The sequence below is a fragment of the Mauremys mutica genome, chromosome 15 (assembly GCF_020497125.1).
Source record: "Mauremys mutica isolate MM-2020 ecotype Southern chromosome 15, ASM2049712v1, whole genome shotgun sequence".
Lineage (NCBI taxonomy): Eukaryota > Metazoa > Chordata > Testudines > Geoemydidae > Mauremys > Mauremys mutica.
Genome location: NC_059086.1, coordinates 36,811,296 through 36,824,659, shown reverse-complemented (window position 1 = coordinate 36,824,659; position 13,364 = coordinate 36,811,296). Strand labels below are relative to the sequence as shown.

The following is a 13,364-nucleotide window of genomic DNA, read 5'->3' as shown; positions in this document are numbered from 1 at the left end:
GTGATGACATCCCCGACATTATGACATCATCTCACAGTGACATCCACCCACCATGGTACATGCCCACAGGGCCTCGGTCTTATGAGGTCATCACCCTGTGACCTCACCCCATGACATCATCACAATGTCAACAACATTTCTTGTGACTTTGCACCGATCCTCACACTGTGACACCACCCCCTTGTGATGTCACACCCTGAGGTCATCCTAGCTTGACACTATCCCCCAAGCCGTGACAAGCCCTCGTCATCCCCCGAAACAGCCTCATCCTGCCAGGGCATCCCGAGGGGAGCTGCGGGGCCTCTGGCCTGCGCTATGCAGGGGGGCGGGCGGCACGAGGGAGGGATGGATGGAGGGTGGAGGATGTGGATGGGGAGGGGGGGCTGGAGGGTGCCGGGTGCATATGGGGGGGCTGGAGGGGGCTGTGTGTAGACAGGGGGATGGAGGAGCATGCTGGGTGCAGATGGGGAGGGGGGAATGGAGAATGCCAGGTGCAGATGGGGGGGGCTGGATAACCACAAAGCCCAGTAGGCCCCATGGGCCCCCCCGACTGCCCCCGCCCGTGTCACCCAGGCCCCTCCTGGCCCCTCCATGGAGCCCAGCCCCCTGCGTTTGGCTACAGCAGCTACCCAAGGGGCTGCGGCCCAGAGCGCAGGAGAACCCGGCCCCTCACGGGGATGGACGGAGCGTGGGACTTTGTCTGCCGTTAGCATCCAGCCCCCGGTACCTGGGACTCCAGTGTGGGCCCCAATCCCCCCCCTTGGGAGTGCTGGAGCCAAAGCAGGAGCAGCAGGTTCCTATCCCCGTTCCTGTTCCCCCCACACCCCAGGAGACCCAATGGGAGACGTATCACTGGGAGGGGGAGCCCAGGAGAAAGAGGGGGGGCAGGTCAGGCGTGGGCATCGCCCCCTAAAGTGGGGACTCCGCAGCAGCTGGGAGGGGGGAGAGAGGCAGGTGTGGTGGGCAGGGATGATGGAGCCAGGGAGGGGCTGGGGGAGGGATTAATGCTCCCAGCTTGTCCCGGCCCCCATGGGGGCTCGGTGATGTGGGGGTCCTGGATTGAGGGGGAATCAGAGAGATGAGGGACCAGGGGTTACCCATCCACACCCACTCCAGCCACCCCCATCCCCCTGGTTACAACAGACCTGCACCTCCACTGGTGCTAGGGTCTGAACCCCCCTCCCCCCAAAAGGCCAAGTCCTGGAACCTCCCAGGCTCCTGTAGCCCCAAACCCCAGCCCCATCCAGTCCCAGTCCCCCCACACCCCAAGCCTCAGACCCCCAAAACTCAGCCCGAAAAGCCCCAAGTCTCTTCCCTGGGAAACACCCTAACCACAGCCCTCCACTGCCCTGAACCCCATTTTCCTTGGGGAGTTGAAGCAGGACTCCTGGGTTCTCTCCCCGGCTCTGGGAGGGGAGTGGGGGCTGGTGGCTAGAGCAGGGGGGCTGGGAGCCAGGAATCCTGGGTTCTCTCCCCGGCTCTGGGAGGGGAGTGGGGTCTGGTGGTTAGAGTGAGGGGGGGCTGGGAGCCAGGACTCCTGGGTTCTCTCCCTGGCTCTGGGAGGGGAGTGGGGGCTAGTGGTTAGAGCGGGGGGGGTGTCACGGGGTGTGGGGGAGTCTGGCCCTGCACCCCTCTCCTGAACTCACAGTGACTCTCAGCCAGCCAGTAAAACAGAAGGTTTATTGAACAACAGGAACACAGGATACAGCCCAGCTTGGATTCAGAACCAGGGCCCCTCAATCTGGCCGTTCTGGGGGGGGGTTCAGGGTGCCTGGATCCCAGCTTAGGATCCCCTGAAACCCACCACCCAGCTCCCAAAACCAAAAACTGATTCCACTTCCCCCCTCCCTTTGTCTAGCTACAGCCAGAGGTGAGACCTCCCCTCCCCCAGCCAGGCTCATGTTACAGCTGCAGACCTGTCTCTGCCTACCAAGCACACAGACAGTCCCTGCTCTCACCTACCAGCCACACAAACCTCCCTATTCCATCACACCTCTCCCCCCTCCGAGACTGAACTGAGCGGGGTCACTGCCCAGTGACCCGGGGAAGTTCGGGGCCCCCTCTCCGGGACAGCGCGTCCGCTATCAGGTTGGCACTTCCCTTCACGTGGACCACGTCCATGTCATAGTCCTGCAGGAGCAGGCTCCACCTCAGGAGCTTGGCGTTGGCTCCTTTCATCTGGTGCAGCCAGGTCAGGGGAGAGTGGTCGGTGTACACGGTGAAGTGGCGCCCAAAGAGATATGGCTCCAGCTTCTTCAGGGCCCACACCATGGCCAGGCATTCCTTCTCGATGGCCGCGTAGTTCTGCTCCCGGGGTAGCAACTTCTTGCTCAGGTACACGATGGGGTGTCTCTCCCTGTTTTCATCCTCCTGCATCAACACCGCCCCCAGGCCCGTGTCTGAGGCGTCGGTAAACACCATAAAGGGCTTGTCAAAGTTTGGGTTTGCCAGAACTGGGCCTCTGAGCAGAGCCTCCTTCAGCGCCTGGAGAGCCTCCTGGCACTGCTCGGTCCAGACCACCTTGTCCGGCTTCCCCTTCTTGCACAGCTCAGTGATGGGGGCGGCTATGGCACTAAAGTGGGGCACGAACCTCCGATAGTACCCCGCCATCCCGATAAAGGCCTGGACCTGCTTTTTGGTCTGGGGAGCGGGCCAGTCTCTGATCACCTCCACCTTGGCTGGTTCCGGCTTTAGGCAGCCGCTCCCCACCCGATGGCCCAGGTAAGATACTTCAGCCATCCCCACCTTGCACTTCTCAGCCTTTACGGTTAACCCCGCCTCCCGGAGTCGGTCCAGCACTTGTCTAACCTGGGACACGTGGTCCTCCCAGGTCTGGCTGAAGACGCAGATGTCATCAATATACGCCACAGCAAAACTCTCCATCCCCCTCAGTAGCTGATCCACCAGGCGCTGGAAGGTGGCCGGCGCTCCCTTGAGGCCGAAGGGCAGGGTCAGAAACTCATAGAGCCCCAGGGGAGTGATGAAGGCCGATTTCAGCCTGGCATCTGCGTCCAGCGGCACTTGCCAGTAGCCCTTTGTAAGATCCATGGTGGTGAGGTACCGAGCGCCTCCCAGCTTGTCTAGGAGCTCATCAGGCCTTGGCATGGGGTAGGCATCAGATACGGTGATGGCATTAAGCTTCCGATAGTCCACGCAGAACCGGATCGACCCGTCCTTCTTGGGGACCAGCACCACTGGGGAGGCCCAGGGGCTGGCGGACGGCTGGATCACCCCTAAAGCCAGCATGTCCCTGACCTCCCTTTCCAGGTCCTGGGCAGTCTTCCCGGTAACCCGAAAAGGGGAGCAGCGTATCGGGGTGTGTGTCCCAGTCTCCACCCGGTGGACGGTCAAATTAGTGCGTCCAGGCTGGTTGGAAAACAGCTGTCGGTACAGTTGCAGCACCCCTCTGATCTCAGCATGCTGAGCCGGGGTCAGCTGATCTGAGAGGGGAATCGCCTCCAGGGGGGAACCAGCCTTTGTCCCTGGGAATAGATCCACTAGAGGGTCATCCCCCGGCTCCTCCCAGTGGCCACACACGGCCAACACCATATTCCCCCGGTCATAATATGGCTTCATCATATTCACATGGTACACCCGGCAGTGATGAGCCCGGTTCGACAGCTCCACCACATAGTTTACCTCATTTAGCTGCTTGACAACCTTGAAGGGCCCTTCCCAGGCAGCCTGGAGTTTGTTTTTCCTCACGGGGATGAGAACCATCACTTGGTCCCCGGTGGCGAAGGCGCGGGCCCGCGCCGTGCGGTCGTACCAGACCTTCTGCTTCCTCTGGGCTCGGGCCAGATTCTCCCTGGCCAGGCCCATGAGCTCGGTAAGTCTTTCCCGGAAGGTCAGGACATACTCCACCACCGACTCTCCATCGGGAGCGGCCTTCCCCTCCCATTCGTCTCTCATCAGGTCCAGGGGCCCCCTTACCCGCCTTCCATATAACAGTTCGAACGGCGAGAACCCAGTAGACTCCTGGGGTACCTCCCTGTACGCAAACAGCAGGTGAGGTAAGTACTTGTCCCAGTCCTGTGGGTGCTGGTGCATGAATGTTTTTAGCATCATCTTTAGCGTCCCGTTGAACCTCTCCACCAGCCCGTTGGTCTGGGGGTGGTACGCTGAGGCCCAGCTGGGTCGGACCCCACATTTCTCCCACAGGGACTGGAGCAGCTCCGACATGAAGTTGGACCCCTGGTCCGTTAAGACTTCCTGGGGGAACCCCACCCGGCTGAAAATGGTCAGCAGCGCATCCGCCACGGTGGCTGCTTCGGTAGAGGACAAGGCCACCGCCTCGGGGTATCGAGTGGCGAAATCTACCACCACCAAGATGTATTTCTTTCCTGACCGGGTCGCCTTGCTGAGAGGCCCCACCATGTCCATGGCCACCTTCTGGAAAGGCTCTTCTATGATGGGTAAAGGCCTCAGAGCTGCTTTCCCCTTGTCCCGGGCCTTCCCCACCCGCTGGCAGGGGTCACAGGATTGGCAGTACTGCCGGACATGGGTAAAGACCCCAGGCCAGTAAAAGTTCTGTAGCAGCCTCTGCCTGGTGCGCCGGATTCCCTGGTGCCCTGCGAGGGGGATGTCATGGGCCAGGTACAAGAGCTTGTGGCGAAACTTCTGGGGAACCACCAGCTGCCTCCTAATCCCCCATGCCTCCACCTCCCCGGGGGGAGCCCATTCCCGGTACAGGAACCCCTTCTCCCACAGGAACCTCTCCTTGCAACCTCTCCTCATGGTCTGCGCTGCATTGAGGTCAGCCCGGTCCCTGGGCTTCTGCAAGGAGGGATCCTTCTGCACCTCGGCCTGGAACTCAGCAGCTGGGACAGGGATGGGGACCTGCTCTCTCTCACCGGCTGGGTCTGAGGCCGCAGCCTCTCTGGGTCGTGTCTCTGGGCGTTCCCTCCCCGCCAGGCACTCGGGCAGAGTACTTTCCCCGTTGTCAGGGTGCAGAGCCCTGCGCCGACTCTGACTACGGGTCACAATCAGGGTACCCCGGGTATTGCCGGGCCAGGTCTCGAGGTCCCCCCCCATTAGCACCTCTGTGGGCAAATGGGAGTGCACTCCCACATCCTTGGGGCCCTCCTTGACCCCCCACTTCAGGTGCACCCTCGCCACGGGTACCTTGAATGGGGTCCCGCTCACGCCCATCAGGGACAGGTAGGTATCAGGCACCATCCGATTTAGGCCCACCACCTCGGGCCGGGCCAGCGTCACCTCTGCGCCTGTGTCCCAGTACCCAGTGACCTTCTTCCCATCCACCTCCAGGGGAACCAGGCACTGTTTCCGGAGGGGCAGCCCCATGGCCACCCTGTAGCAGCCCCTTGGGACCGGAGCATCCAGCCCCCCAGGGGCGCTGACCTGGGGCCCTCCTCCCTCCTCCCCAGGTGGGACGCTGCCAGCCCCCCTCTCCTGGGCACGTTGCCCCTCCTCCGATTGGGTCTGTACCCAGTCAACCCTCGGCGGGTTGGGTCTGCTCGGTCTGTCTCTGAGCTTGGGGCACTGGGCCCGTATGTGGCCTTGTTGGCCACAGTGAAAGCAGCCCATGTCTCGTGGGTCCCCTCGAGGGGGTCGGGTGGATCTGACGCTGGACGTTCCCCTTTTTTGGGGGTTCTCCATAGGGCCCCGCTGGGAGGTCCCGTGGTGACTCTCTCTCTGCGTTGAGGCAGGCCTGCTCCCTCGAGACTCCTCCCTGCCATCCCCCGCCCGACTGTCCATGTATTGGTCGGCCAGCTGGCCTGCATGTTGCGGGTTCTCCGGCTTCTGGTCCATCAGCCACTGCTTCAGGTCAGATGGGCACTGCGCATACAGGTGCTCCAGTACGACTAGGTCAAGCAGGTCCTCTCTAGTTTGGGCCCCAGCTGTCCACTTGCGGGCGTACCCCTGCGCCCGGTTGACCAGTTGCAGGTATGTGCCCTCCCGGGTCTTACGTTGACCCCGGAACCTCTTCCGGTACATCTCCGGGGTCAGCCCAAACTCGCGGAGCAGGGCCTCTTTGAACAGGTTGTAGTCCCGCGCCTCCTCCCCTCTCATTCGGCTGTACACCTCCACGGCGGTGGAGTCCAGTAAGGGGGTGAGGCGCCGGATCCTGTCTGCAGGGGCAACCTGGTGCAGCTCGCAGGCGTTCTCAAAGGCCGTCAGGAAGGTGTCTATGTCCTCCCCCTCCTTACGCGGGGCCAGGAAGTTCGTATCGAAGCTCTTTGTAGGCTTGGGCCCCCCCTCACTCACCGCAGCCGGGGCCTCCCTATTGTTCAGCTGGGCCATGGCCAGCTCATGACTGCGCTGCTTCTCCCTGTCATCGTATTCCCGTTGCTTCTGCCGGTCCTCCATCTCCATCTCCTTCAGTTTGATCTCTCTCTCCAAGTCCAGCCGCCTGCGCTCCACGGAGGCCGAGCGTCGCCGGGACGATCCCCTGCTGGCCGGGGGGGTCACGGTGCCCTCCGTAGCTGGGCTCCTCCTCCCCCTCCCCCTAGGCCTAGGGGTGGGGGGTCTCGAGGAGCCCTCACCCGCCGACTGGCCACTCCCAGCGGGGACAGACACTGGTGCCTGCGCTGCATCTGCCCGGCTGCTTCCCTCAGAGACAGGGACCGGTTCATCCCTGCGATCTCTCTCCTCCAGCCGGGCAATCAGCTGGGCCTTGGTGAGCTTCCCACAGTGCAGCCCCCTCTGCTTGCACAGCTCCACCAGCTCACACTTGCGCTTCTGGGAATACATCTTCCTGCTGGCCACTCGCAGGCTGGGGTGCTCGCCGCTCCCCACGGGTTCCAGGGGGACCCCTAGTGTGCCAGTCCTTGAGCTCACCACCTCTCTGCCAGGGTCGAGCTGCAGACTCCTCCGCCCCTGGGATCGCTCGCTGTGATCCCCCGGGGGACCCTGTTACTGCAAAGTCCTTCTCTCTGGCCACACTCGCCCAGGGGTGAATCGCCCCTTCGTTTTACTGCTCCCCAGTCACTTACTGCAGGAAGCGCCGTCCACGGGGTGCCGCCGATCCCACCGCTGCCACCAGTTGTCACGGGGTGTGGGGGAGTCTGGCCCTGCACCCCTCTCCTGAACTCACAGTGACTCTCAGCCAGCCAGTAAAACAGAAGGTTTATTGAACAACAGGAACACAGGATACAGCCCAGCTTGGATTCAGAACCAGGGCCCCTCAATCTGGCCGTTCTGGGGGGGGGTTCAGGGTGCCTGGATCCCAGCTTAGGATCCCCTGAAACCCACCACCCAGCTCCCAAAACCAAAAACTGATTCCACTTCCCCCCTCCCTTTGTCTAGCTACAGCCAGAGGTGAGACCTCCCCTCCCCCAGCCAGGCTCATGTTACAGCTGCAGACCTGTCTCTGCCTACCAAGCACACAGACAGTCCCTGCTCTCACCTACCAGCCACACAAACCTCCCTATTCCATCACAGGGGGGGGGGCTGGGAGCCAGGACTCCTGGGTTCTCTCCCCCAGGCTTCTTTTTGGCCCTATTGTGGGGGTTCCCCCAGACCAAGGGGCCACAGTGCTTGGAGGGGGTCCCTGACTCCAGCCTGACCCTCCCCCCATCCCTAGGACTGCGGGGGGAGAGGAATGGGCGGGCAGTTTCCTACCCAGCCCCCCAACAGCTCTGTTCGGCTGCCCATCCCCCTCCAGGCTCCGGGAAGGGGAGGGCTGCGGGAGGGTGGGGGGCGGTGCCCGGAGGGGGAGGGGGGAACTGAGTCGACTTCCTCAACACACCATATGAAAGGAATGTAGTGAGGTCATGGGCCCCCCCAGCTCCGCTGGGTCCTTGTGCCTGGGCTGTAACCCGCCCCCCCTGCACAGGGATATGTGGGGCTAAGTGGGGGGGCGATCTGGATGGGGGGCGATGATGCAGAGGGGGAAAGAGGGACAATCGCACAGGGACAGAACCCAGGAGTCCTGGCTGCCAGCCCCCCTTACCCACTAGACACCCCCTCCCCAGAGCCCAGGAGAGAAACCAGGAGTCCTGGCTCCCAGCGCCCCTTACCCACTAGACCCCACTCTCCCCAGAGCTGGGGATGGAACCCAGGAGTCCTGGCTGCCAGCCCCCCTTACCCACTAGACACCCCCCTCCCCAGAGCCCAGGAGAGAAACCAGGAGTCCTGGCTCCCAGCGCCCCTTACCCACTAGACCCCACTCTCCCCCACCCCCCCCCCCGAGCTGGGGATGGAACCCAGGAGTCCTGGCTGCCAGCCCCTCCTACCCACTAGGCCCTACTCCCCCCCCCAGAGCTGGGGATGGAACCCAGGAGTCCTGGCTCCCAGCCCCGGGTTTAGAGGAGTGTGGGGGGGTGCACTGTGCGCGGGGGGGGCTGCTCCCCCCCTTACATCTCGCCCTCGCGCCATATAGGGAAGTGGATTTTTGTGAATCGCCCGGCGCCTCATGACTATGCGAGCGCCTCATTAGCATAGATTAGCATAAAGCAGGACCCCGCCCAGGTCTGGAGGGGGGGTAGCCGGACGGCGGGGGGGGAATAGCCAGCCATATTCTGGGGACTCCAGCGCATCGCCGGGCCGGTCGCGGAGGGGGCGGGGTGGGTGGACCCCCACGGGTTGAAAACTCCCCCCCAGGGGGCGCAGCCCCCCAGTCATGGCCCCCAAAGAGCCGGGCGCCCCCCAGGAGAAATACAAGCTGGTGGTGGTGGGAGGGGGCGGCGTGGGGAAGAGCGCCCTGACCATCCAGTTCATTCAGGTAAGGGGGGGCCGGGGCGGCAGGGGGGGCTCCCCTCCGGCCGGGACCCCCCCCTTCCCGGGGCGGCAAAGTTTCGTCCCTGGAAAAGTTCAGGCTGTGGGGAATCCCGGGGGGGGGGATTCGGGGGGTCCTGGCTCAAGGGGGCAGGAGGGGGGCTCAGTCGGGGGGGGCTGGCCTGGAGGTGGGGGTGCCCGGCCTGCGAGGGGGGAGCGTGTCTGGGGGGGCAGGGAGCCGGGGGGGGAGAGGACATTCCTGTTTCCTCTCCCCCCCCCCGCCGTAGCTCAGGGCGGGGAGCGCAGCAGGAATTTGGGGCCGGGAGGGAGGGAGCCGCCCCACCCCTCCCGCTGCCCGGGACAGGCCTGGGCGGATGGGGGCGGGGGCGCAGGACTGGGGGGTGGGGGCCCGGGGGCTGCGCTGGGGGGGCCGAGGGGGGGCAGGAGCAGCCGCTTGTTCCACGTTCCACCAAATCTTCTCTTCTCAAGAACTGAACGGGGACAGGGGGGGGGGGGGCGGCTGGGAGCCAGGACTCCTGGGTTCTCTCCCCGGCTCTGGGAGGGGAGTGGGGTCTAGTGGTCAGAGCCGGGGGGAGGGAGCCCGGACGCCTGGGTTCTAATAGGGGCTGTAACCCCCCCCCCTTCCCCCTCCCCCCCAGTCGTACTTTGTCTCGGACTATGACCCCACCATCGAGGACTCCTACACGAAGATTTGCACCATCGATGGGACCCCGACCCGGCTGGACAGTGAGTGGGGGGGCGGGGGGGGGGCTGGCTGGCGCCGAGCTTCGGGGGAGCCCTGACCCAGCCAGGACAGAGGGGCCGAGCCCAGGGACCCACCTGCCCCTGCTATGGGGGAGGCTTCAGAGGTGGGAGGAATTTCTATGGGTGGGCAACAGGCCGGGGGGGGCTGGGAGCCAGGACTCCTGGGTTCTCTCCCCAGCTCTGGGAGGGGAGTGGGGTGTAGTGGTCAGAGATGGGGGGGGGGGGCTGGGAGCCAGGACTCCTGGGTTCTCTCCCCAGCTCTGGGAGGGGAGTGGGGTCTAGTGGTCAGAGATGGGGGGGGGGGCTGGGAGCCAGGACTCCTGGGTTCTCTCCCCGGCTCTGGGAGGGGAGTGGGGTCTAGTGGTCAGAGCAGGGGGGGCTGGGAGCCAGGACTCCTGGGTTCTCTCCCCGGCTCTGGGAGGGCGAGGAGCCCTGGCCCTGAGGCTGTGGGGAGAGCTAACCCCCCACCCCCGTCTCTGCCCCACAGTCCTGGACACGGCCGGCCAGGAGGAGTTCGGGGCCATGCGGGAGCAGTACATGCGCACGGGGGAGGGGTTCCTGCTCATCTACGCCATCAATGACCGCGGCAGGTAAGGCCCCTCCCACACTGAGACCCCCCCCCCCACTACGGCAGCCACCCTGTACCCCTCCCTTGAGATCCCCTCACCCCTGGGGGCCTGGGCCACGGCAGCCCTCCACCCTCCAATCCCTGCTTCCCAACCACAGCATCCTCTGCCCCCCACGTACCGGTGAGGACCCCCCTCCAGCAGCCCCCCCCCCGCATCCGCTCTCCATCTCGTCCCCCTGCAGCTTCACCGAGATCAGCAAGTTCCACACCCAGATCCTGCGGGTCAAAGACCGGGACGACTTTCCCATGATCCTCGTGGGCAACAAGGCTGACCTGGACCTGCAGCGCCAGGTGAGGGGGGCGGGGCCGGGGCCAGGTGGGGTCTCTGGGCTCCGCCCACATGGGGGTGTCCTGATGGGGCCCCAAGGGCCTCTGGGCTCGAGCTATGGTGGCCATCTTGGACAGTGCCGAGACAGGAAGTGCCGCCCCATGGGTCACTCGCGCTCTGTCAGTGGCCATCTTGGACGGTGCCGAGACAGGAAGTTCCGCCCCATGGGCCACTCGGTGGCCATCTTGGACGGTGCCGAGACAGGAAGTTCCGCCCCATGGGCCACTCGGTGGCCATCTTGGACGGTGCCGAGACAGGAAGTTCCGCCCCATGGGCCACTCGGTGGCCATCTTGGACGGTGCCGAGACAGGAAGTGCCGCCCCATGGGCCACTCGCGCTCTGTCGGTGGCCATCTTGGACGGTTTCCCGACAGGAAATCCCGCCCCATGGGCCACTCGCGCTCTGTCAGTGGCTATCTTGGATGGTGCCGAGACAGGAAGTGCCGCCCCATGGGCCACTCGCGCTCTGTCGGTGGCCATCTTGGACGGTGCCCGGACGGGAAATCCCGCCCCATGGGCCACTCGCGCTCTGTCGGTGGCCATCTTGGACGGTGCCTGGACAGGAAGTGCCGCTGTCTCCGGTGGCATGGGCTTTCTGAAGCCCGGATGCCTGGGTCCCCCGGATGCCCTGGGGTTTTGAGAGGTGCCCAGCTTGTCCCCCACCCCCACCAGCTGAATAGAGCTGCTTGTAAACCCCCACCCACCCCCCAGGTGCCCAAGGAGGAGGCGCTGGCCTTCGCCCAGGAGAATCGCATCCCCTACATGGAGGCCTCGGCCAAGATCCGCCTCAACGTAGATGAGTCCTTCCAGGAGGTCGTCCGGGCCATCAGGTATTGGGGGGGCTCTGACCCCCCCAGAAGCCCCCATTCCCCCAAGGCACCCTGTAAAATAGGGGCACGTAACCTGCAGGATGTCTCACCAGGAAGACCCCCACAGTGGGGTGGTATTCCCCCCCCATGGGGGTAGATTCCTAACAAACTTCCCATGAGATCCCTCCAAAGGGGGTTCAGGCCCCCCGATGCCCCCCCCCACTTAACTCTCAGAGAATTCCCTGGGGAACCATCAGCCCCCTCCCCCCCATGGGGCATGTCCCCCACTGTGGTAACATGGGGTTTGACTCCCTTAGGGATACCCCCAAAACAGCAGTTCCCCTCCCAGTACCCCCCAGGAGGAGCAAACCCCCCCCCGTTTGGGCTCCGTTCCTAAGTGTCTCCCCCCTTCTCTCTTGCAGGAGGTTCCAGGAGCTGGAGACCCCCCCTGCTCCTACTGTGCACCCCACAACTAAAGAGTCCAGCGGCTGCCCCTGCTGCATCCTGTGACATGGGGCCCCCCACAATCTCGGCCCCCCCAACACTCACCCAGCTGTGCAAGACGGGGGGGGGGAATAGTCCATAGGTGTTTGTACATATCTATAAATAGGGCAGGCAGAGGATGGGGGAGCCCAGGTGATATTTGGGGGGACAGAGCAAGGGGGTGGCTCCCCCCTGGTCCGTAGGGATTGGGCAGTGGTCACCCTGCATGAGGGGGTCAGGGGGTAGCAGCTCCCCTCGAAGATGTGGGGTAGCAGGGTGGGGCCCCATGACAGTCGACAGCCTGTGGCTGGAGAGTTTGTGGGGTCTCAGTCCAAGTGCCCCCCCCAATTGTATGGGGGGCAGGGGCCCAAAGCCAGGCCCCATTTCAGTTGGGGAAAGGAGAAACGTGAGACCCCCGTTAAGGGGGACGGATCATGGTGGAGGTGCTGCCCCCCCACACACACACACAAGGAGGGGGGAGGGTTCCCCAATGGGCCAGGCTCCTTCCGAAAGGTTGGTCTTTTCTATGCAAAACAAAGCTTTATTGGGGGGGGGACCCCAGTGTCCGGGGGGGCGGGGGGGGGCACACTGCATTCTGTAGCCCGATCCTGCAGGAGGATTGGGGCTGGGGGGGGGGTTTCTGTATAAACGTGGCTAGTTACCTCACTGCTATTTCTATGCACTGCTTTGGGGGGGTGGTCACAGCTCATCTCCCCCCCCCCCCCAAGGGGATGGGGGGGGGGGAACAGATAGTCTGGGTAAGATGCAGCAGGGATGGGCAATGGGGGGGCAGGGAGGGTTCTACCCCTAGGCCCCCCCCCCCAGTAGCAGGGAGCTAGGAGCAGGTTTGGCTGCTGGGGTGGGGGGTGTCCCCCCCTCTGTAAATACCACAGCCCCTCCCCCACCAAGCGCAGGTTGCATTAAAGTGCCTTAAAGCCAGGGTGGCGTCAGCGTCATTATTGGGGGGGTGGGGGCTGCCCCTCTGAGGGGGCTTAGGACAAGGGGGGGCACGCTGGGTGCAAGACCCCCCCTCGCTAGCCCCCCCAGTGGGGATGGGGGTTGGAATAAAAGCCCCAAGATGCTTGGGTGGGAGGCTGAGACCGATTGGGGGCCTCAACCCAGCACCCGGACTCCTGGGTTCTGCTGTGGCCCTTGGGGGGGCGCCAGCTCCCATCTGGCCCCAGGCCAGGGAACTGGGTGAAGGGACATAGGCCTGGGGGGGCAGGGGTGCTAGCTCCCATCCAGCATGGGGTGTGTGTGTGTGGGGGGGAGGCTGGAACATACCCATTTCAGGGTGCATCTGTCCGTGCCCCCCAGTAATGCTGGGGAGGGGGGGTTGGGGGTGCTCTTTGCCGATGGAAGCTGGCTGCCCAGTGATTTTTGGGGTGCCCCCCCGCTGTGGGGAAAGTTGGGGGACTCTCTTTGGCAGAGGGGAACCTGGCTGCAACGTCTCCAAAATCCCCCCGACTTCTCCCCCGCCCGCCCGCCGATTGTGGGGTGCAGGGAGGGGGGGCTCCTTCCAGAGCGGAGTTTGGCTGGGTGCTGGGAATCATCCCCCCCCCGCCCCAATAAGGCAGCAGGACGGGGGGGTGCACGCGGGATCGGGGAGGGGGGCGAGAAAACCAGACGGAGACGCGACTAAACAATAAAAATATATCGGAACATCCATACAG

At 64.1% G+C, this 13,364-nt stretch overlaps 1 protein-coding gene across 1 annotated transcript; it reads left to right on the top strand.

The window, feature by feature from the left end:
* Nucleotides 1-8,518: 8,518 nt before the first annotated feature.
* On the top strand, nucleotides 8,519-12,235 carry LOC123349921 (ras-related protein R-Ras-like). The gene is made up of 6 exons (XM_044988210.1): nucleotides 8,519-8,686; nucleotides 9,339-9,426; nucleotides 9,932-10,034; nucleotides 10,255-10,363; nucleotides 11,111-11,229; nucleotides 11,631-12,235. The coding sequence occupies exons 1-6, from the start codon at nucleotides 8,585-8,587 to the stop codon at nucleotides 11,716-11,718; spliced, it is 609 nt and encodes a 202-aa protein (XP_044844145.1). The 5' UTR covers nucleotides 8,519-8,584; the 3' UTR covers nucleotides 11,719-12,235.
* Nucleotides 12,236-13,364: the final 1,129 nt, after the last annotated feature.

Coding starts and splice junctions, on each gene's coding strand:
- LOC123349921 (XM_044988210.1), top strand. CDS start 8,585: ATGGCCCCCAAAGAGCCGGGCGCCCCCCAGGAGAAATACAAGCTGGTG. Junction 10,035..10,254: donor GCCATCAATGACCGCGGCAG/GTAAGGCCCCTC, acceptor GTCCCCCTGCAG/CTTCACCGAGATCAGCAAGT. Junction 10,364..11,110: donor ACCTGGACCTGCAGCGCCAG/GTGAGGGGGGCG, acceptor CCCACCCCCCAG/GTGCCCAAGGAGGAGGCGCT.